This window comes from Odocoileus virginianus, chromosome 3 (assembly GCF_023699985.2).
Source record: "Odocoileus virginianus isolate 20LAN1187 ecotype Illinois chromosome 3, Ovbor_1.2, whole genome shotgun sequence".
Lineage (NCBI taxonomy): Eukaryota > Metazoa > Chordata > Mammalia > Artiodactyla > Cervidae > Odocoileus > Odocoileus virginianus.
This window is the reverse complement of record NC_069676.1, coordinates 67855454-67879408: the sequence shown is the minus strand read 5'-3', so window position 1 is coordinate 67879408 and position 23955 is coordinate 67855454. Positions and strand designations below refer to the sequence as shown.

The window sequence follows — 23955 nt, the reverse complement described above, 5'->3', positions numbered from 1 at the left end:
TCTTCCTGGACAAGGGATCAAACCGGTGTCCCCTGCATTGACAGGCAGCTTCTTAACCACTGGACCACCAGGGAAGTCACTATTTATGTGATTGTTTGCTTAATGTCTCTCACTCTATCATATAAGAATTATAGGAATTAAACCTATTTTTCTCACCTTATGTTCCACAGCCTACCTTGGATGGTTTTGGATGGGCACATGGATGGGCCAATATCCCACCTGTTTCTCTTAACCATAGCCGTGTCTTAAGTTGATACAATACACATTTCTCCTGACCACGGTAACCTCCTGTGTCCTTTTCCAGACCGGAGCTTGCTACCAGACATGGCCCTGTCAGTGGACTCCTCTTGGCACCGGTGGCAGCGGCGAGTCAGAGACCGCTTCCCCCAGTCTCCGTCCGAAGCCACGCCGCTGCTGCTCCCAGAGAGGGAGACGCCGAGCTGCAACCTTGCGCAGCAGCGGGTCGTGTTCCCCAACAATAACGCGTTCCACCGGGACTGGGCGAAGTTCTCCAGGCGATACTCCAGCAACAGAATCTGCACAACCAAGTACACCCTCTTCACCTTCCTGCCCCAGAATCTCCTGGAGCAGTTTCACAGGTACACGACCGCCTGGCTGAACACTGCACTTCACCCACGCATTTGCCACTCGGATGAGCTCAGAAATGCTGCTTTCTGGGCTACCCTTCCTTTAGTATCCAAATGCATGCACCTTGGGAAGCTTTGTCATTCATTCATTTGCTCATTCAATATTTATCCGATTCTACTCGGTGTTGGGTCTTGTGTTTTGTATTAGAGATATATAAGGGAGGAAAGAAAAAGGTGCATTGTTCTGACTATGTTGGCTAATGAAGGAAACCAGATGTTAATTTTATGAATTATATGCATGCTAAGTCACTTCAGTCATGTCTCTTTGTGACCCTGTGGACTGTAGCCCGCCAGGCTCCTCTGTCCATGGGATTCTCCAGGCAAGAGTACTGGAGTGGGTTGCCATTTCCTACCCTGGTGGGTCTTCCCAACCCAGGGATTGAACCTATGTCTCTTATGTCTCCTGTATTGGCAGTCAGGTTCTTTACCACTAGCACCACCTGGGAAGCCCAGAAGTTATATAAATTGGTGTAAGCTGTAATTCAGATAGGTACTTCCAAGGAGAGGTATGTGTTGCTATTAGAATAATAAAAGAGAAATCAGGCCTAGTTAGGAAAGTCAAGGAAGACTTCCAGGAGGAAGGGACAGTGGAAGTCTAACCTGAAAGAAAAGAATGCATTAACTAGGTGGAAAGAGGTAGAGAGAAGTCAGAAAAGGGAGCCAGAAGAATGTTCTTTCAGACAGACCTTTATGTTTGAAGGCACTGTGGCAAGAGGGAGCAAGATGTACCTTGGAAAGCTTAAAACTTGCAAGTCATTGTTTTGAGATAATATAGGCAAAATTACATTTTAATTATAAAGCAAAGTATGCATCCAGACATTATCCTAAATTTTGTAATTATTAGCACCCACCATTTATCAAGCAACTACTATACTTTGGAACCCTGTATTTTATACATAATAAATATCATCCCATGTAATATGTATAGGAAACCTTTTAAGTAGGTAGTACTATCTTCATTTAGATGGATTTGACTTCAAAGCCCTTACCGTGACATTGGAGGTGACACTGGAAGAGAACGTCATATTAGTTAGTAAGAGCTAGTAGGAGGGAAGAAATAGTGTGTCGACTATATTTTTCTTCTCCATGGTTTTCACTCACACCTTTCTTGCGCCCTCCAGATGGGCTAACCTCTATTTCCTGTTCCTGGTGATTCTGAACTGGATGCCCACCTTGGAAGTCTTCCACAGGGAAATCACCATGTTACCATTGACCATTGTCCTGTTCATCATCATGGTCAAGGATGGCGTGGAGGACTTCAGGAGATACCGCTTTGATAGACAGATAAACTGCTCCAACATCCAGATATATGAAAGGTAAGGGCAAGTATTCCTGTTTTCTCTGTGGCAGATAGATTGTATAAACTTATCAGCATCTGCAAAAAGTTGGCCTCTCTTCTCACGTTCATTTTTTTCAATTCACTTAATTCAGTGATACTCAACCAGGGCAATTTTCCCATGCAAGGAACTTCTGAACTGTTTTGGAGACATTTTTGGTTGCCATATTGGGAAGGAAGGTCCTACTGGCATCTCGTGGGTAAAACCGAGGATGATGCTAAACATTTTACAATATACAGGAAAACATCCCACAACAAAGATTATGATCCTGCCAAAAATATCACTAGTGCTGAGATTTAGAAACCTTAATTTAACTCACATAAACACCATATTATTAAACCTAGGATGTTACATTATTAAGAGGAAGATAGAAAGCTCAGGACTTAAACTCTAGGGATTTCCACTGTGGGCCAGAGGCTAAGACACCATGCTCCCAGTGCAAAGGACCCAGGTTCAATCCCTCATCAGGGAAGTAAATCCCACATTCTGCAACTGAAGATCTTGCATGCCACATCTGAAAGTCCCACATGTTATATGAGGATCTCGAGTGCTCCAACTAAGACCTGGCACAGCCAAATAGTAGACAGAATGATAGATTTTTTTTTTTTCTTTAAGAATTAAACTCTGAAACTGACTGAATCATCTCAGGAGACCAACTACAGGAACAGCTCTTTGAAGACTCGTGGGCAATGTCTCCCAAACCAGAAAATGCATACCATTTTTAGAGCATCTGTGGCTCTTGGCTGTAAATCCTTGCCTTTAGAACTTAACCAGGTAGGTTTTAGGACCCAGAGTTGGCACACCTGTTCTGGGTTGCCAGGGGTGGAAAAGGAAGCTACCTGTGAATGACGTCTGCATTCCAACAGGTGGAGTCTCAACAAGTAGAAGGAAGTGACCCAGTGGATACACACCTGTTCTCTGCAAGCTCTTTCCTTGTCATCCTTCTCCCTTAGTGTTTATATACCGGCTTTTTATTTTTAGTTTTCCTTTTGAAAGCAGAGAGAAATTTTCAGCCAAGAAGGCAAGTCAAAGATGTCATCACTTGCTGGCAGCTGAATAATGGAAATGATCAGAAAAGAACCTCTTTTATGGGGAACTCGAGTGTCCTGCTATGAGAATTAAAGACAGGATTGAGCAGAGATGAGAAAGGAAGGCAAGAAAAGGCGGAAAAGGAAAGAAGACAAGAAACGAGTGGTGGTTTCCAACCTGCCCTTTGAAGGATGGGCCCACAAAGAGAACCCCAACAGACATTATCGTGGGAATCAAATCAAGACCAGCAAGTACACTGTGTTGTCCTTTATACCCAAGAACATCTTCGAGCAGCTGCACCGGTTTGCCAACTTCTATTTTGTGGGCATCGTGGTTCTGAATTTTATCCCTGTGCTCAATGCATTCCAGCCAGAGGTGAGCGTGATACCAATCTGTATCATCCTGGCAGTCACCGCCATCAAGGATGCTTGGGAAGACCTCCGGAGGTACAAATCTGATAAAGTGATCAATAGCCGAGAGTGCCTCATCTATAGCAGGTAAAGTCAAACACCCTGGGAAGTCTTGACCCCAGCTCTGATCTTTCTGTGGCTGCTGCCACCACAGCAGCTGTTCATGAAAGGGTAGCATTATTTTATCATAGTGAGGCTGTTTGATTCTCCACAATGGGAAAATGCAGAAAGCAAAAGAAATTGAGATTGAGTCCATCATTTATTAAAATTTGGAGATCTTTATTTATGTGATATTTCCTTTGCTGTGTCAAATGTGTTAGATGTTAAAGAATTTTGCTTAAATTCACATTCATTTTGGTTGAGTGTGGCCATGAGCATGTTGGAGCATGTTTAGAGACCCTCAGAGAAAAGTGGCATCACTGTTTTTCAGGGGACTAGTAGGCACTGTATTAGAGAATCAGCCCCAGACACACTGCCCACATTGAACTCTGTCTCCATCAGGCATTAACTCTGTGTGACCTTAGGCAAGTGACCTAACCTCTCTGAGACTCATTTTGTCATCTGTAAAATTGGAACCCTTCCTGAGGTGGTCGTGAGAGTTGAGTGTAATAATCCTTGGAAAGTACTTAGCACTGCTCCTGTTGTATGATAGTCAGTATACAAGCTGTCGTGGCTTTATTTTTAGAATGTAAAACTCATATTAGCTTCATCAAGACTGCCCTTAAGCTCTCTCTCCAGTGTCCCAACCCAAGCAAAAGTGGCTCACCACTTGTTTTGCCATGCTATATAACATAATTTTATATATGCTATTGTTTTAGAAATACTCCATTGAGTCAATAACCAGTCTGGGTTGTTGGGAAAAGGACATGCTCCCAATCAGTAAGGGAAGATAATCGAGTTATCGCGTGTCTCAACTTTATGACAATTCCTGTAGCCCAGAAAGAAGCAAGGGAATGGAGTCTGGGCTTGTAGTGAGATTTCAGTGACAAAGAGTGCTTTCTGGTCTGGCAATGAGACGCCTTAGATGAGTCAGTCAATTGCAGCAGGTGAGGGCTTGACTTCCTGCCAAGTAAGAAAAGAGTCCATCTATCTTGAGAAGCACCTTCGCTCTGACTTGCTCCCTCTGATTCCATGGATCCCGGTTGTTTAGCTGAAGTTACTGCTGTAGCTCTGTTCCTTCTTGGGGTGGAAGGAGCTTGCTCCAGGGTGTGCCTCACCACTGTCCGGGGGCTGCTGCTTTCTAAGAAGCCCTCTTCCCTGGGGAGAAACATGTAACTTAGCGACTTAGAGCTGGCTGATGAGAGGATTTAAGAGCCAGACTCCACTCAGAAAGTTGGAGCCTGGGGAAGCTTCTCAGGAAGCCATGCAATGCAAGGGACTCAGCTGTGCCTCGGGCACCGCTAAGAGAACCTCCACACCCTCCCCTCCGCAAAAGATGAGCTTCTGGTCTCTGTGCCCGCAGGGCCACAGTTGCATACCTAAAAATACTAACCTGAAGCCTTGATGTTCCCCCACCCACCCCGGCTCAATCCAACTGTTGAAAGTGATTAGCACACTGAATATAGAGTTGAGATTCAGTCATTCCTCAGCTTTGAATAAGGAAATTATTAGGAGAGAAAAAATCGCTGTTGGAGTCTGTCACTTTCCCCAAAGAGACTGTTTTTTTAAAGATAGCATTGTTTCTGTCTTGTCACCAATCCACCACTCCCCCCGTTACCTTTGGTTTTGTGCCTTTTTGTTTTTTCCTGTCTTTCTCCTTTGTTTCCTTTGTTGTTTTTTCCACAGAAGATGCTCTCTGATGCTGGCTCCTGTGAAGCAGGGACACATGTGGACCTCAGTCAGCTTGGTCCTGCTCCCCCTGCTCTGTTCTGAGCACCCCATAAAGATGGGCCTGTTGTGGGGTAATTTCAGTGTCAGTCAGACTGACCTGTGCTGGGTGCTAGCCTGATACAGGCCAGGCTGTTGTCATAACAATCCAGAGAAAAAGACATTTATTCCCAGGCCACTGGTAGAGAGGGACATAAAAGTTTTTCTTTTTTTTTTTTTTTTAAACATATAATATCATTTTATTTATTTTTTTCTTAATACTATGATTTCAGAGATATCTTCTCAAAATTGTTACACATCAATGTTTAGTAATAATAAATGTGTTTGATCATTCTTCATTATTTTGGTGAATCATAGTTTAACCCAGAGAGTATTTGAAAACTAGAATCTAAGTTCAATTTACTTCAATACTTGATTATCATAGTTGTCAGGACTTAAAATTTACTTTGGGAATGCTTATATCATGCTATATGTACCGGAGAAGACTTTTTGGTTATTGATAATATAAATACGAATTCTTATTTTTTTCAATGAACTGTAGTTAATTTACAATGTGTTAGTTTCAAGTATACAGCAAAGTGATTCAATTATACATATCTATATATTCTTTTTCAGGTTCTTTTCCATTTATAGATTATTACAAGATGTTGAGTATAGTTACCTCTGTTATACAGTAGGCTCTTATTGTTTACATAAGGTGGTTTTGTGGTAGTATTTCCCAAAGTGTATTCAGTGAAATGATAGTGACAAGAGATGGTCTCTGGAAAAAAAAAAAATTCATGAACAGAGAAATGTACACTGGCCCTCCTAGACCCATGGTTCATGAAAGACTAAGAAAAGATTACAACAAACCTATTCATCTTTGATTAATTTGGTGTTGTTCCAAACTTGTAAAATCTTGGAAAGACTTTATAGTATCTCAATTTGGGAAATTTTAATTTTTCCAGTATTATAAAGTAATTGACTATAAGAACCAGGCAAGTGACTGAATGGAATAGACTGGATATAAAAAGGAAAGCAATATTATTGACGTACTGATTGATGGCAATTGATACAAGACAACAATGCTAGTATGCAATAGGGAGTGGTGGGAACTGTGGCAAGCTGAGAGACGTAGGCATGCATTCATCTTAGGAGACAGAATTGGCCACTGAGCTCCAGCTGGTTACCACGTGGGAAAACAGGCCTAATGCTGCCAGATTGTCTGAATTTTATTAGGGGAGCTAGAAGTTTATAGTTTTATTTGAAATAACCTGATTTTTTTTTTTTTTTTTTTTTTGGAATGGGGGCTGTCCTGTGGCTTTGTTTCTTTGTGCTAAGTCTTTGTTGCTTTGCATAGGCTTTCTCTAGTTGTGCCAAGCAGGGGCCACCCTTCATTTTGGTGTGCGGGCTTCTCATTGTAGTGGCTTCTCTTGTTGCAAAGCACAGGTTCTAGGGGCACAGGCCTCGGGAGTTGCAGCCCACAGGCCCAGTAGCAGTGGCTCTGGGCCCTAGAGCATGCGGTCTCCAGTGTTTGTGGCTCGTGAGCCCTAGAACACACAAGCGTCAGTAGCTGTGGCAGGCAGACTTAGTTGCTTCTTGGCACGTGGACGCTTCCCTGACCAGGGACTGAACCTGTGTCCCTTCACTGGCAGGTAGATTCTTATCCACTGTGCCTCCAGGCAAGTCCTGAAGGGACCTGACTTTTAAGTGTTGACAACTGATACATTTTTTTTCCAAACACTTCAGACCTATTTTATTTGACCTAAAATCCTTACTTTGCCTTTGAGCCCCCTATTTTGTAACTTTTGCTTTATAATATCAGAGGAAGTTGGAATCACTGCAAAAGAATAATTAGATTCTCCTTTTGATATTTATCTTCAGTGAGGGAACATCTCTGTAGAGAGGTGATATGAACTTGAAGCAAGAACGCAGGCCTTGGCGTCAGAAGGCCTATACTCTAGGCCCAGATCTGTATCTACTGTAACTACTAGTGGTAGCTTAGAAAAGTCCTTGAAATCTCTGGGTCTCAGCTTCTACTTTCGTAAAACCTGGGAGTCAGACTAGATCTTGTCCGATGGGATGAACTTTGAAAGAACAGAACCCACAGCCAATTAAATCTGGAAAATAGTAATTACTTTATAAATCTCTCGAGTCAAACAAATGAACATTAATAATAAAGATTCTGGGAGAACCTGCAGTCAGGAGCTATCCGACTTTATTGAACTGTTGTGTCAGTTGAGATACTCACTGACACAAGAAGTGGAAACCTCAACTCAAACAGTTTTAAACAATGAAGAGATTTTGTTTCCTAAGTCACTACAAATGTCCTGAGGTGGGCAGGTGATCAGGCATAGTTCAGTCAGCCAATCAGTGGTGTGCTAGCTTCAGCGCTTAGCTGTCCTTTTCATTTGGTCCCCCTCTATGTCATCTTTACCCTCAAGCAGATTTCCCTCATGGTAATGAGATGACTGCAGCAGCTCCAGCCCTCACGTCTACATAAAATAACCCACAAAGAGAGAAACAAAAGGACTTTTGGAGGCATTCTCAGAAGGTTCAGGAAGTTAACTCCCCAGATCTTCTTCACCTCTTAGTAACCCCAGTGGGCCACATGCCCATCCCTCAACCAATCCTTGTGAGCAGGAGCTGCGATTATTCTAATTAGGTTATACCTAAGTCACAGAGCCCAGGAAGAAGATTCACCTCCCTGAAAGCGTATGGGCTTCCCAGGGAAGGTGAAAAATCCTCATGAAAACATGAGTTATTTCCAAGAGAAGGAGGAGCAGATATTGGAGAGGCAGCCTCCATGTCCTCAGTACCATCACCTTAAAATACTTCTGAGCTTCAAGTCCTTGTGAATTATTTTCCTCATATTAACAGGAACAGAAACACTTTGGAACATTCTGTAATGTAAATCCCTAAAATTCTTCCAACTCTGAAGTGGATTAATTCTATGAAAGGCCCCAGAATAGCAAGCCAGAAAATGTTAGATAAATAACTGATGGTGAGGAGCATTCACTTCTACCATTCAATGGTATATGACAGAATTTCAGGCAAAGAATACAAGATCTGAGAGGACATTTTTTTTTCCTAAGAAGCACTATAAAAGCTTATATCTCAAGTGCTAGTTCTATCCATTTTGTCTCCGATTCACACATTTGAGAAACTGATGTCAAATGTCTTCATTTTTGTGCAGTTGAATACTAGGACCTTTTGAATTTTGTTCCCCCTAATCCCGTGCATCATCCAGCCTAGACTTATTTATACTGTGAGAAAATCTTTTTGCAAACAGCAGAATCCTTGTTAACAGAATTACAATCCTGTTAGAGCATTTTCTTTTAATATAGCCACTGTGCTTGTGGTCTTAAGGTGACCCATTAATCAGATTTATGGAATGACTTCAAGGAGAGATTAGCTTCAGAATTGTATTAGCTTAGTTTCTCCCAGGGCTCAATTTAATGAATCTAGAAACCATACCCAGCAAGAGATTTGTAATTTTCCATCAAGCTTAATACATTTTTATTGGTATTCAGAAAACAGGCAATAAGGAAGCAGAAGTGGGAAGCAAAAAAATCCGTGAAGGTTTTTGTCACCATACTGTAATGCAGTAAAAGCCTTTCAGTGTTTCAGCAGCCAGGCACACACGTTATTCATCTCTTCAGCAGGTCTGAAGTAGGGACCAAGTGCATGTGCGTGAACACGGAAGACCTTTGAGCCCTCGAAGGGCTCTCGGTCCACAGATCATGAGGAACTGGTCAACAACTACAGTGTCCCCTGCCTTGGATAGAGGGTCACAGTCATGCATGGGCTGCAGTGACACATCTTCCTGCCAAAAACATCAGAGTCAGCCAAGGGAAGCCTTCCCTGAAGAGGTGACATTTCAGGAGGTCACTGAAGGATGAGCAACTTTCAAACAGGCAGAGAAAACATGTCAGCTCATAGCTTGACATATCACCCAAAGGTTATACATGTGACTTATTCTGGTACCAAAAGGCCAGGATCAAGAGATGTCAGGAGCTTAGGTGAGAAATGGTTCCAATTAGAAAGTTTTATTTCATTTTATTGGTCACATTCAAGCAAGCTCAATGAGTTGGTGATGGACAGGGAAGCCTGGCGTGCTGCAGCTCATGGGGTCACAAAGAGTCAGACACGACTGAGCGACTGAGCTGAACTGACCACACTGTGCCGCTTTCAGGATCTTAATTCCCTGACCAGAGATCAGACCTGGGCCCGAGCAGTGAAAGCTCTGAGTCCTAACCACTGGACTGCCAAAGAATTCCCTGGAAACTTTTAAATTCTGACTTTTTACCAAAACGTGGAGATGTTCTTTTCTATCAGTTGGTTGCTATGACATAAAAAGAATTCCCAATGCTACAGGATTGTGGCCAGTCTTCTGACATTATGGTCATGAGGGATCAGTCACAGTGAGCTCTGCTGGAGAAGGCAGATGCCTGGCCTGCAACCCAGCTTTATTTGTATGTCAGTTTCCTTCCATGCCGGAGCCCCCCTGGAAACCCAGAGAGTGAGGAGACCAGAGATCCTGATCCTGGGTCTGTCACTATTAACTCCATGTGGCCCCATTTGCCTCATCTCCAGTGACCATAGTCCCTCTACGGTAAATTTTGTGAAAAGCTTGAAAGCAACAAAGCTATAGGAACAGCTAGACAGTGCAGTGCCAGAGGAGAGTGCATAAAGTGGCCTCAACAAGGATGTTTAAAATATGACATCTTACTGGACGCTTGGAGTCAAGGACTTCAGTGTCACACCTGGGCTTGTTTCAGAACTGCCACTTCCTAAATGTGTGGGCATTTGTAGTTACCTGATCCCTGAAGATACCTGATCTTCTGTAAGATGGGACCAGTATTAGCACCTGTCTCCCAGGGTCATGTGGATTGAATGAAATAATCCTCATAAACTGTTAATTCAATGTCTGCACTATAATTAGCACTACATTATTATTTTTTTTAATTTCCAGTCACTTCAACTTTACTTTTTTCAAAGCCAGGTCCAATCTGAACCTTCATTTTCCTTGCTACATTCTCCACCCATACAACTGAGGAATTGCCTGTTTTACTGGCATAGGTCACAGGCATTCACTGAATCACATTTTCCATTGGGCAGGGTAACCATGTTTTAAAAGCAGAACCTGCGTTCTCTTCTCTCATTTCTCTTTAATGTGGCAGGACTTAAAACCTGAATTTGGGAAACCCTTCTAGAATCTGGACCTCTCTCCTCCAAACCCTTTCCATAGCATTCCTGAGAACACGCAGACTGAGATTTAGATTATACAAAGGATTTAGGGGGCTTCATCTGTCCTAGAGCCCAGGCCAAGTATCTCAACCCAACTTCTAACACATGGTATTCTACATTAGAATATCATATTTGTGTGGCTCTTAATATTAATAGCTGTTTGATCCCTGTGCTATTATTATTTTCCTCCATATACCATCCCTCTGGTAAACCCAAAAGTGATGGGATGATGGACAGGGTAGAATTGAGGCTTTACCAGGGCCATCCTAACATCAAAATACACTCGTAAATTCTTAACCCTAAAGCTACTTTCCTGGGTTTGCTACAAGTGTTATATGAAGCAATGCGTGTAAAATGCTTAGTATAGTGGCTGGCATTCAGTACCATCAGCAAATGCTGGCTAAGACATTACTAAGGATAGTTCTATAACCTCGGTAGCTGGGAGTCAACATAAGCTTGATCCAAGTGAAGTGACAGTCAGTCAGTCGTGTCCTACTCATTGCTACCCCATGGTATAGAATTATGCAGGCCAGAATACTGGAGTAGGTAGCTGTTCCCTTCTCCAGGGGATCTTCCCAACCCAGGGATCAAACCCAGGTCTGTCACATTTCAGGCAGATTCTTTACCAGCTGAGCCACCAGAGAAGCCCAGGGGTGTAAGAAAGATAGACCATTGGCTGGGGATTTGAACTGCATGGAAGAAGACAAACTCTTCATCATAAAGCTTGAATCCAAGCTCTAATAACAAAGCAAAATAGGTCTGGGGGAAGAATCTGACAAATGCACATAACAGAGAAATATAGTGTCCTTTGAGGCATGACTATTAAACGTGCCACTGGCTGGAGTTGACAGACCAGCAGACCGCTGCATCCACCCTGCAGCTCTTTGTTCTGCATTTGGCACTAGCCAAATCGACGCCCTCTCGGAAGCATCAGCTTTGCAAGTGCCCACCCCACTCCCGCAGCCTCACCCTGCACTCACAGTGGGCCATAAACTGTTTGGGCAATTCAGCTTATCATGTCACGTTTATGCGTTAGGTTCTCCCCCAAACTCAGTGGGTAGAAGAATCATAAAACAAGAATCCTGGTGTCCCCAAACCTCTGGACTCCTGTCAACAGGCATGATTTGTATCTGAGTGGATAATGGTTTATAGCCTCTGTCTCGCCATGATGGAGCTCACAATTCCGAAAGCTGAGGCTCCTATTCTCAACCCCTGTTCTTGGTTTAGTTTATGTCACCAGATGCTGAGGCTTCATCTGCTTTGTGTTCACTTTCCAACAGAACCAAGAGACCACGTGGAGCCATCATTCCTGTGTCCTGGTAGATGTACCTGTGTGACCTTACACAAGTTGGACAACCTTTCTGGGCCTAAGTTTCCTCATCTATGAAACAGAGATAGCAGTAATAATACAATAAAAGTAGGCAGCTAAATGGTAATATAGGTTAAGCGCTGTAGGCCTTAGTTTTTTAGGAAACCAACAAATTGTCTTTCAGAATGGCTGTTCCATTGTACCATTCAGAACGGTTGTTCCATTCCTACAAACAATATATGAGAGTGCCTGTTGCCCAGCCTCCTCACCTGTTTAAAAAAAAAAAAAAAAAAAAAAACCTTCTTTTTGGGCTTGGGAAAAATGTTTGGATTTTTAAAGTTTCTTTAAATGTGTTTGCATATTATGTGTCTGAACCCAATTCATGAAATATAATCACAGACATAAAGTGGGCATCCCAGTAGCATGAAGAAGAAAATGCTGTGTTGTTAATGTTCAGGATTTGGGCTATTCAAATAGGAATGTACGGTATCTCATTTTAATTTGCATTTCTCTGATGACATATGATGTGGAGCTTTTGCATGCTTATTTGACGTCTGTATATCTTCTTTGTTGAGGTGTCTGTTTAGGTCTCTTGTCCATTTTTTAGTTGGGTTGTTTGTTCCTATTGTTGAGGTTTAAGAGCTTCCCCGGTGGCTCAGATGGTAAAGAATCTGCCTGCAATGCAGGAGACCCAGGTTTGATCCCTGGAGAAGGGAATGGTTACCCACTCCATATTCTTGCCTGGAGAATCCCATGGACAGAAGAGTCTGGTGGGCTACAGTCCATGGGGGTCACAAAGAGTTGGACACGACTGAGTGACTAACACTTAAGTGGTCTCGTATGTTTCAGATAACAATGCTTTATTAGATGTGTCTTTTGCAAAACACATATTTTGTCCAAGATAGTGGCTTGTGTTCTCGTTCTCTTACCACCCTCTTTCATTTAACAGAAATTTTTTATTTTAATGAAATCCCACTTATCAATTACTTCTTTCATGAATAGTGCCTATGGCATTTACCTGAAACATTATCGTCATACCAAGGTCATACCAAAGGTCATCTAGGTTTTCTGTTATGTTTTCTTCTTGGAGTTTTATAGTTCTGCACTTTATATTTAGGCCTGTGATCCATTTTGAGCTGATTTTTGTGAAGAGTATAAGATCTGTGTCTGGATTCTATTTTTTTCTTTTTTGTCATTTGAATGTCCACCTGTTCCAGCACCATTTGTTGAAAAGAGTATCTTTGCTCAGTTGTATCACCTTTGCTCCTTTGTCAAAGGTCAGTTGACTATAATTACATGAATCTATTTCTGGGCTATCTATTCTGTTCCATTGATCTATTAGTCTGTTCTTTGGCCAATACTGCACTGTCTTGATTACTGTAGCTTTTTTGTAAGTCTTAAAGCTAGTTGGCCTTTTTTGGCTCTTTATATAAACTTTAGAACTATTCATAGTTTTTCAACATCCTCAAAAACTTGGTGGGAAGCCCTGATTTTAAGGATATATATTTCTGAGAATTTGCCCAGTAACCAGCATCCAGAGTCCTGAGTCTTCCACAGGCTGAATCTGGCCCTTCTTTTTGGGCTTGGGGGAAATGTTTGGATTTTTAAAGTTTCTTTAAATGTGTTTGCACATTATGTGTCTGAACCCAATTCATGAAATATAATTAGAGACAAAGTGGGCATCCCAATAGCATGAAGAAGAAAATACTGGGGCAACAGTGGTGGTTAGCCCTCCCCATAACATTAACAATTATTGTCATCAGCATCATAAAAGCAGCTTGTATTTAGTGAGCCCTTATTAAGTGCAAGGAAATGGCAACCCACTCCAGTATTCTTGCCTGGAGAACCCCATGGACAGAGGAGCCTGGTAGGCTACAGTCCATGGGGTCTCAAAGAGTTGGACACAACTGAATGATTTCACTTCACTACTAAGTGCAAAACGAGCTCTCAGTGCCTTACATGGGTCATGTCACTAATCCTTTAAAAACCCTCTAAGGCAAATACATGTATTACCTTCAACTGAAGATAGTCTCTGAAAGATTAAGTTACTTCCCCAAGGCCACTCAGGTAGTAGTGGTAAAGTTGAGATTCAAGCCCACTCTTAGTCACTATTCTGCACTCATTCTCACTGGCTTCCCCTTTCACCCTGGGGTAATGACACGGGCCCTTTGGGGCCTGACATGCCAGCTTCTTGAAGGACAGTCCAGGTCAGCTCATCCTATACCAGGTGGGAAATCCTACAGACAACTAAGCTTCCTGATAAATCCCCTCTACTCTAGTTCCTTAAAACATAAAACCTTCATGTGTGTGCATGCTAAGTTGCTTCAGTCATGTCCAACTCTTTGCAACCCCACCAGGCTCTTCTGTCCATGGGATTCTCCAGGCATGAATACTGGAGTGGGTTGTCATGCCCTCCTCCAAGGGATCTTCCTGACCCAGGGATCGAACCCACGTCTCTTATGTCTCCTGCATTGGCAGGTGGGTTCTTTACCACTAGTGCCACCTGGGGAACCCCAAACCCACATTGTACTAGAGAAATGGGACCTTAAACACCCTCTCCCCCTCCATTCCCCAACTTTCACCTGCTTCCCCACAGGATCTGGTTGTTTACAAACCTCTCATGCTGTTTATTTACCTCTTAATAAGCCCTAGCTCCTCTCAGAAAGCCATTTAGCACTGCACCACTTAATTTCTCCCCGAGGCAGAATCTGCCAGATGGAGTCTTTGTCCCCAGCCATGTTGATTTGTCTTATTTTTAAACAGCAGTGAACATGCCACGAAACTAAAATAGCAATCAGTTCCCAGGTGTGGACTCACTGAGCATGTGGGAAATGATCAGGAGCGTGTGGACGTGTCCACCCGGGGCATCTGTTCCAAATGGGCTGGATTAACCAGGGAATGACTCCCGCAGGTGGCTCCCAGCCAGCTGCTGGCCACATCTGGGCGTCCCTCAGTGCAGAAGCACAGCACTTTTCTGCCTCAGTGGGATTCAGCCACTCAGCACGTCCTGGGGCTGGATCTCAGGGCTGTGCACCCTTACCTTTCCCACAGTTATGTTTCTAACAGTTGAGGAGACAGAGTGGGCCCCCAGGGGATCAGAAAATCAGCACAGAATAACCCAGTGCAAGAAGGAAATGTCTCCAAAGTCACTTTTTCTCATCCCCAAATTCCTATAAAATCTAACTCCATTTCTATGTTACTTTGTTTGGGTCAATCAATATAAATGTAATTCAAATTCTATACCAGCTAAATTACTAAATTATGTCCCCCCCAAAAAAAAAATTTTAAACACCCTCCCCCAAATCTGTTGCTTCCATAGCTTCTGTGCTCCGGGACACACAACAGGATATATGCCTGCGGGTGTATAAGCCTCTGTTTGAGCAGCATGACCTGGAGGTGGGCAATCTCTGGGGGAGGGTAAGCCCACAACAGGGACTAAGAGTGTTCTTCAGCACTGCATGTCACCTTAAGGAAGAGAAGATTACATCTAAAGGAAAGACAGGTGATTGTTACCAGGACAGCGGTACTGGACAGGACCTCCCTGGGATCCAAGGAATGATGGAATGAAGTTAGAGACCAGCCTGATGTATAGCTTTTTGTGTGGTTCCATTGATCTTGCAATACCTATCATCACCATGGGAATTGACAAGACAACACTCTAGCCTAACTCACAGAAGTGACTCCTCATAATTATCCATATAGATATAGATATTTATGTTTCATAATTCATCTGCATAGCCTCCATTTTCCATTCTCTTAATAACTCACAACTCATAGTAACTAATGCATGCATGCTCAGTTGTGTCCAACTCTCTGCGACCCTATGGACTATAGCTCTCCAGGCTCCTCTGTCTATGGGGTTTTCCAGGCAAGAACACTGGAGTGGGTTTCCATTTCCTCCTCCAATAATAAACAATGGAGTCCTTTATTAGAAGGAAGAAGAATGAGATTCAATATTGACGAGGGGAGGTGTTTTGGCCTGCCTTTGGTATGTCTATGTATATGGCACTCCCAACTAGCTTTTGCAAACCTCCTGAACCATCATTCTCTGAAAGTATCGGCAGTTAGAATATTACTCAGAGTCAGCAGTGTTCTCATGAAATCCCATGTCAAGTACCAAGCAGAGTGCTGAGGTCTCCTTTGGGAGTGAGCCATTCCCAAAGGACAGAAGTCAAAGGCGGGAAGTGGAGAAGAATATAGACAAGTTGAATGGCAATCCTTTGTTCTTTGGAGCAATTTTGCTGTACTATTCAAGAATCTTTTTTTTTTAAGTGCCCTCTCACAAAGGAGGAAAAAAAGAAAAAACAATAGAGAAAGCCTCCCTCCTTCACCACGTAAAATCCTTTTCCCATGGAGAGTATCTGCCATTCCAATTTCTTTAAGTAGCCTTATATTTGGACATTTAACAGGTGTTCCCAAGGATCCTCTAAAGAAAAAAAGTTTTCCTGAATTAGCATATAAGTGTTTCTCTGAAATGATAGTGAGAAACGAATCTGGGAAAACTATCTCTATTCTTCATGGCAAAAAAAAATTTTAAAAATCAGAAGCAGGAGAGCATGAAACAAGCTGAGGGAATGAAAAGGGCTTAGAAACCTACTTTTTCCATTAAAAGAATGATTAAAGAATGATTGAAATGCTGCAGATACACTGCCCTCAAAATGCTCAGAAGTGGTCTCCGTTGGGACGATATTGCCCACCGATTAGTTTAACCAGTGGCTGCTGCACTGTGGACACTTCTGAAGAATTCTGTGGGTCTGGAGAATTGTAAGACTGCTCCCTAATTGCAATACCTGATTATTTTATAGACTGTGATCAGATCTTCTCTTGGATGGCCTTCCAAGGCTTCCAAAGGATATACGCCTATTTCAGGAAAGTAGGGGGTGTCCTTCACATGGATCTTTTATGACAAGGAAAATGCAGTCTTAGGAGGGTTTGCTCAGGGTTTTCTAGAGGGCCCCAAAGAAAGGAGAAAGCTCAAACTTTCATCTTCAGTCTGAGGAGAAAAGTGACAATCCAGTCACATCTCTCTGTCTGCAGAAGAGTGGTCTGGTCGTGCTCAGGGCAGCTCAGATTCCCACAAAAACAGAAGCAACAGCATGCCCAGAGGGGCTCAGCATCTGTGGAGAAAAACAACAAAGGAGAGCTGACTTTCCAGACCTGGCTGGGCTCAGAGGTGTTCACCTGCAAGCCAGCTGGGCCTAATTCAAAAGGCCACATCTGGAGTATAGGTTTGGTCCCAAATCTCACATTTATAAAGATTTCCAAGCAGTCTTAAAAGAGCCCTCACTTCTGGACAAACCTGGAAACTATGCCACCCATAATAATTGAGAGCACTTAGAAAGTTAAATTTGACTTGGCAAGTCCAAAAGGCTTCAGAACATGCCTGATGAATACTTCAAAATGTTTCTTAAATGGTAGAAGATGGAATAAATCAGATTGCCTGGGAGAACAGAATGAGTTCAATATTTGGTTAATCAGAAGGAAGAATCTGTAAAATGAGGGCTCTTGGAGATGAAATGCATTGCCTTGGGGAATAGCCAGTCTTTGCTGGGGGTATAATAGCTGACGCTGCCATTTCACTGGAGAAGAAAGAGGGGAATGTCTTCGAGGAGGTAGGATACCTGTGCAGCAGTGAAAACTGGGTTTAGGGGGTCAAGGTGGACCCAGACTCAGGGTCCAGCTCTGTTTTTGTAAAACTTTGGGAAATTTCTTCTAAACCCTCCATTCCCTCTTTGTGAAATGGGTATAATACTATCTTCTTCAGTAGGTTATTATGCAAGCAAATGAAGTATTACTTTATACCAGTGCTTGGCACGGTAGAAATGCTAGATTCACAGTTGTTGCTGCCCCCTTCATTATGTAAGCTCTGATAAACTGGATGGGAAAACAAGTGCATCATTTTCTCAGACTTCTTTAGCCCTCTGACTCTGATCAGTGTGGGGCCCATCCTGAAAATGTTCCTGGTGCTGTCTCCCTAATTCCCTGTTTCCTATTTTAGCACCCTTCAGATATTCCTAGACAATGGGTGTACTCTCCACCTACAACCAAAAGCAATATGTCCTATTCTCCAGTCTTTTATGACCCTGCTTTCTTAAGTGATAACTGGGTATTCTAGGAAGTGAAGTTTATAAAGAATATGTTGTTAATATGAATATATGGTCACCTTCTTTAAATTTTTTCTCCTGCCAGGATGCAAGGGCTGAGCACAGCAACCAGTCCAAAGCCAGCAGTCAATCAAAACTCCACATGGTCATCAGGAGAGATCTTTACTAGTGGGATACTATAGATCATGCTTAGCTTTCCTAGAGATGATGCTAGTGGTCATTTGGGGCACGTAGAATATAGAGCAGTCTTGTGACAGGTTGATTGGGGGATATTAGGTACGGGGAGGGGGACTTTTTCCATTCACTCATTTATGTTCTGAGAACCTTACCATACACTCTGACCCCTGTCTTTCTCCCACCCCAGGAAAGAGCAGAGCTATGTGCAGAAGTGCTGGAAGGATGTGCGTGTGGGGGATTTCATCCAGATGCAGTGCAACGAGATCATCCCAGCCGACATACTCCTCCTCTTCTCCTCAGACCCCAGTGGGGTCTGCCATCTGGAAACTGCCAACTTGGATGGAGAGACCAACCTCAAACAGAGGCGGGTTGTGAAGGGCTTCTCACAGCAGGTAGGCCTCTTTCTAAGATAAGATCTTTAACTGGGGGGCCAGGGGAAGATGTCAGCCAACTCTACTTGGTAACTGCACTCAATCTGGTGGGTAGAGGAGAAGGTAGTAGATGCCTCCTTTCCCAAGCATGTTGTTGTTGTTTCTGTTCAGTTACTAATTCATGCCCGATTCTTTCTGACCCCATGGTCTATAGCATGCCAGGGTCCACACCAGGGTTTGTATCTCCCAGAGTTTGCTCAGATTCATGTCCATTGAGTTGGTGATGCCATCCCACTATCTCATCCTCTCTCAGCCCCTTCTCCTCCTGCCCTCAATCTTTCCCAGCTTCAAGATCTTTTCCAATGAGTCAGCGCTTTGCGTCAGGTGGCCAAAGTATTGGTGCTTCAGCGTCAGTCCTTACAATGAATATGCAGGGTTGATTTCCTTTTAGGATTGACTTGTTTAATCTCCTTGCTGTCCACAGGACTCTCAAGAGTCTTCTTCTGCACCATGGTTCGATAGCATCAACTCTTTGGCACTCAGCCTTCTTTATGGTCCAACTCTGACATCTGTACATGACTACTGGAAAAACCATAGCTTTGACTATATGGACTTTTGCTGGCAAAGTGATGTCTCTGTTTTCTAGTACTCTGTCAAGGTTTGTTATAGCTTTTCTTCCAAGGAGCAAGTGTCTTTTAATTTCAAGGCTGCAGTCACACAATCTTTCCAGCAACTCTCTGAGATAAATATCATCCCCTTCTCACAGATGGGGAAACTGAGGCTTGGGGAAGTAAATAACTTGCTGAAACCCTCAGAGACCTTAAAAGGGGACCTGTGTGTTTAGTTGAAGAAACTGCTCTTTGCTCTAAACCAAGGAGTCTAGTATCTGCTCAGTTGCTTTTGAGACCAGCCCACTTTTCTGTGCTTATCTGATCCCTACTCATCCTGCCCAGATCAGCTCCAGTAATTTCTCCCTCTATGAATTTTTTCTAGTACTCCTTCGACACCAGCATAAAAGCAGCAAGGTATCGTGAATTGTTTTTCCATTTTGTACATCTTACCTTCATGACAGTACTGAAATCTCTTTAAGAACAGAGAATGATCATCAACATTTTCATTTAATCCCTGCTTATGTGTGTGATACCTTGGACATCATGGAGAAGTCATGATTGTTTTGTGGTTAAGAACCCAGGCTCTAAAGTCTGGCAGAGATTAACTCAAAGCCCAACCCTACCATTTATTAACTGTCTCACCCTTTATTCCCTCATCTGGAAAATGGGCACAAAAATAATACCCTCTCTATAGCATGCTTCTGAGGACTGAATTGTTACTGAACTAAACTTGATTCTGCTTGCCCATGTGCTATAGAGTCAATCTACTGATGCTGGGTCATAGAAGGAAAACACAGCATTTATTCTAAGGCTTCATACAAGTAGTCCAGGACAGCTAGTGCTCAGAAGGCCCAAATTCCCTGATGGGTTTCTGGATAGCATTTTTTTTTTTAGTTAATTTTTATTGGTGTATGGTTGCTTTACAATGTTGTGTTAGATTCTATTGTACCACAAAGTAAGTCAGTTATACACATACATATATCTCCTCTTTTTTGGATTTCCTTTTCATTTAGGTCACAATAGACCACTGAGTAAAGTTCCCTGTGCTATACAATAGGTTCTGATTAGTTATCTATTTTATACATAGTATCAGTAGTGTGTTTGTCAATCCCAGTCCCCCAATTCATCCCCCCCACCCCTTCCCCCCTTGGTTTCCATACGTTTGCTCTCTGCGCCTGTGTCTCTATCTCTGCTTTGCAAATAAGATCATCTATACCATTTTTTCTAGATTCCACATAGATGTGTGTATACACAGTATTTGTTTTTCTCTTACTTCACTCTGTATGACAGTCTCTCGGTGCATCCACATCTCTGCAAATGACCCAGTTTTGTTCCTCTTTATGGCTGAGTAATATTCCGTTGTATATATGTAACACATTTCCTTTATCCATTCCACTGTTGACAGACATTTAGGTTCCTTCCATGTCCTGGCTATTGTAAATAGTGCTGCAGCGAACACTGGGGTGCATGTGTCTTTTTGAATTATAGTTTTCTCTGGGTATGTCCCCAGTAATAGGATTGCTGGGTCAGGTGATAGTTCTCTTTTTAGTTTTTTAAGGAACAGAATGGCATTTTTAAAGCCTAAGTCAGGGAAGGCGGACAGGGTATGTGATCAGCTCATGCACAATTCTCTGATTGGCTGATGGTAAGGTAACAGGGCAGTGTCACAAGGGTTATCAATCCACAGTCGCCTGGGCTATGTGCTGTAGACCTCGGGGCTATGTCCTCATGGTCATTAAGCAATTCACGTCTTCCATTTGGTGGGGGCTTTCATGTCCACAACTCAGGAAATGTACATCAGAAACTATTATCTAGGTACTTCAGAAAGGAACTAAAGCTGAGGATATGGGGTAAGGGTTGGCCCCAGTATGGCCCCATAAAGTCCTGCTCAGTTATAAAATGATAGGTACATGAATTACTTAGCATGAAGCTAGGCATGTAGTAAGAGACCAGTGAATAGTTGGCAGTAAATATAAGTGGCATTCATAGGCAGTATGTGTTGACTGATTGACTGTGAAAAATTCCAATTTTCAACTACATTCTGGGAGCAGAGCAGTAAAACTTGTATGCATTTATAAATGTCCTTTTTCAGGCTGCCCACCCCAACAGTCTCCCCACAAATCTGAGTCCTTTCACTCTCTTGGGTAGTTATCTGGTGTCCCTGTTTCACCCAGTTACTTCTTTTGTTTGTTGTTGGCCCCAAGCAGCAGCTACAAGCTGTTTCTTATGTATTAATTAGTCTGATGGTTTGGGATTTGACCAGAATGAAGAGGTGGATGAAAGGGTCATCCACTGCTATAAACCAGCCAATTCAATTTAATCACATCTCTCAAACTCTAACCCTGACTTCTCTTAGGGTACTTGATGTAATGATTTACAAAAAAATAAAATTCATTTGTGAAGGGCATAAGTTTGTTTGATCTTGAAAGTTTCCAGAATTCTCTATTCTATTTCAGTAACTGATTCTCCCTCTCACTTTGCTTAAGCGTGCTTTTCCATTTCTATAAGAACAGTGATAATAGTACTAATAATAATGCATTCTTAAATTAATCTTTATTGGAGTATAGCTGCTTTACAGTGTTGTGTTAGTAGCTCCTGTAGGGCAAAGTGAGTCAGCTTTATGTATACACATATGCCCTCCCTCTTGGAGTTTCTTCTACTCAGGTCAGCCCAGTGCATGAAGTAGACTTCCCTGTGCTATACAGTCGGTTCTCATTAGTCATCTGTTTTATACATTGTTAATTCCACACCCCCTCCCCCCTTGGTATTTATGCATTTGTTCTCTATGTCTGTGTCTATATTTCTGCTTCCTAATGCACCCTTTTAAAACCCTTTTACACAAATGAGGCACAGAGAAGTGAAGTAACTTGTCCAAGGTCATCGAGCTGGGAAGTATTGGAACCACAATCCAAAGCCAGCTTTGTCCAGTCTCAGCTCTTAAAATGTGTAGTAGCTCGTTTCCCTGGTCCTTTGACTCTCACTCAGCTTTTACTCAGAATTTCTTACTTGAAAGCACACGTATCATTTTTCAATATTTCTTTCCACTTTTAAGTAACAAGTGGCAGGAGGGATAAAAGCAGACCTAGCCAGCTCCCAGGGGAGTAGGAATTTTAGCTGCTCTTTGCTGTCTTGCTTCTCCCTGTCTTTAATGCAAAAAGATTTCTGAATATGGATAGAATTCTCTTCTAACTCTATGTATAATATGTCTCAAATGTGTTGAACAAAGATGTCCATGAGAGTTGCAAGAAAAAAATACATATTGCCCTGTCAAGTAAGATCAGATGACAGTAGGTTCCAACTTTTCAAATAGTGTGTATTGCAGACCTTCTCAGATACTTTAATAACCCCTAAGGAGGAAGGGTCGGGAACGTTCTAATATGTAACATTTCTAATTATTTAACCACAGAAACCTTTTATTTCAAGGACCATATACCAGGACTACTGCAGGAGAGGTGGGATCACAGCTTAGAAATTTGCCTTAAATGCTCTGAAGGTGTTTCAGGTGTATCATAAGCATCACAGGGAGGAACATTTTCACATGTACATATATCCTTCCCCTTTATCATCACCAAATTATAATTCACGAGGTCTGGGCATGCATATTTTTTAAATGTTCTCCTAAATGATAATATGAACCTACAACCACTTCCTTAAAAATCTATGTAAGAAAAGGAAGGTGCTACTTCTTAAAAAATCATTGTAATAATGAAAATAAAGCCATCACCTATAGACATCTTACACGTGCTAGCATTTTTATACCCAATTTCTTTTGTCCTCATGACCATCCTGTGCGGTAGCCATTTCTACTCCATCTGATGATGAAAACCTGGGGGTACAGAAAAGGCAAATGTCATCACTTATCTCAGAGAAGACTTTGAACCTGCAAATGTGGTTTGTTTGGAAATTTAAGTAATTAAAGTCTTCTGTTAGCTTATTATTCCTGTTGGCTATGAGACTTTTATCTTTTCAAAAGGGAGTGTTTACTAATTGCAAAGATTTCTAGAAACTCCCAACTCTACGTCATATACCTACACCCATTTTCACCACTGAGTTCGCTTAATTCAAAGTCAGTAAGACAAACTTTGTCTCAGCTCCCCTAGATCAGCACTTCTCAAGGTGGAGTCTGCCAAACCCTTATCTCAAGAGATAGTTCTTAAAAAACAAGGTCCATGGTCAAATCTGACTGGGCAGCATGTGTCCTGTCAACCCCTCTTAGAGGTTCCATTGTCCAAAACATGTTAAGATCTCAGAGAAGACCTGGAGGGAGGAGGTCAATTAATCTTTCTTTAACTCTGAGCTTTCCAAACTGATTTAACCTCAGAACAATTTGGGGCACAATAATTTTTCTTCTTCCTATGGAAGCTTGAGAAAAATATTAATTTACATTGTGGGGAACCACATGATCACGTCAGCTAAAGAGTGACACAGAGGCTGACAATTGTCACAGCTTAGGCAGCTCATCCTTGCCTTTCCTGTCTAGGTTCAGAGAAATTAGAAACATGAAAGAGCTTCTCTAAAGGTTCTTCCTTTTGTGACACAGCACATCATTCTCAAGGTTGCCAAAGAGTTCGTTTCAAAATCCTTTTCTCAGAATGCAACTTGGACCAAACAAGTCAGGGCAGATAGAACATTTACCAAAGCCAAAGAATCAGAAATGAATTCTTCCAATTAGTATTTCAGAACAATTTCCAAGTTATCTTTTATCCAAACCACTGAAGACCAAAGTCCTACTGAAGTGTCTGTGACATCATTTCCCAGTGACACAGAACTTACAAAACCAAGTAAACAGGAACCAGCCTCTTCAGCATCACCTGAAAGCTTGTCAGATGCAAAATTCAGGCCCCACCCCAAACTGAACCAGAATCTAAAGTTTAAGAATTTCCATGTGATTTATGTGCACATTA

At 42.3% G+C, this 23955-nt stretch overlaps 1 protein-coding gene across 2 annotated transcripts in view; it reads left to right on the top strand.

Moving 5' to 3' along the window:
• The window catches only part of ATP10B (ATPase phospholipid transporting 10B (putative)), a 287108-nt gene that overhangs the window by 162478 nt on the left and 100675 nt on the right, over positions 1–23955 (top strand). Inside the window, exons 2-4 of one of the 2 annotated variants that reach the window (XM_020903344.2) lie at positions 305–599; positions 1769–1963; positions 18257–18461. In XM_020903344.2, the coding sequence (XP_020759003.2) occupies positions 305–599; positions 1769–1963; positions 18257–18461 (695 nt within the window). Of the gene's footprint in view, positions 1–304; positions 600–1768; positions 1964–2900; positions 3511–18256; positions 18462–23955 lie in introns of those variants that run through there. The other variant, XM_070465735.1, reaches the window with a different exon arrangement.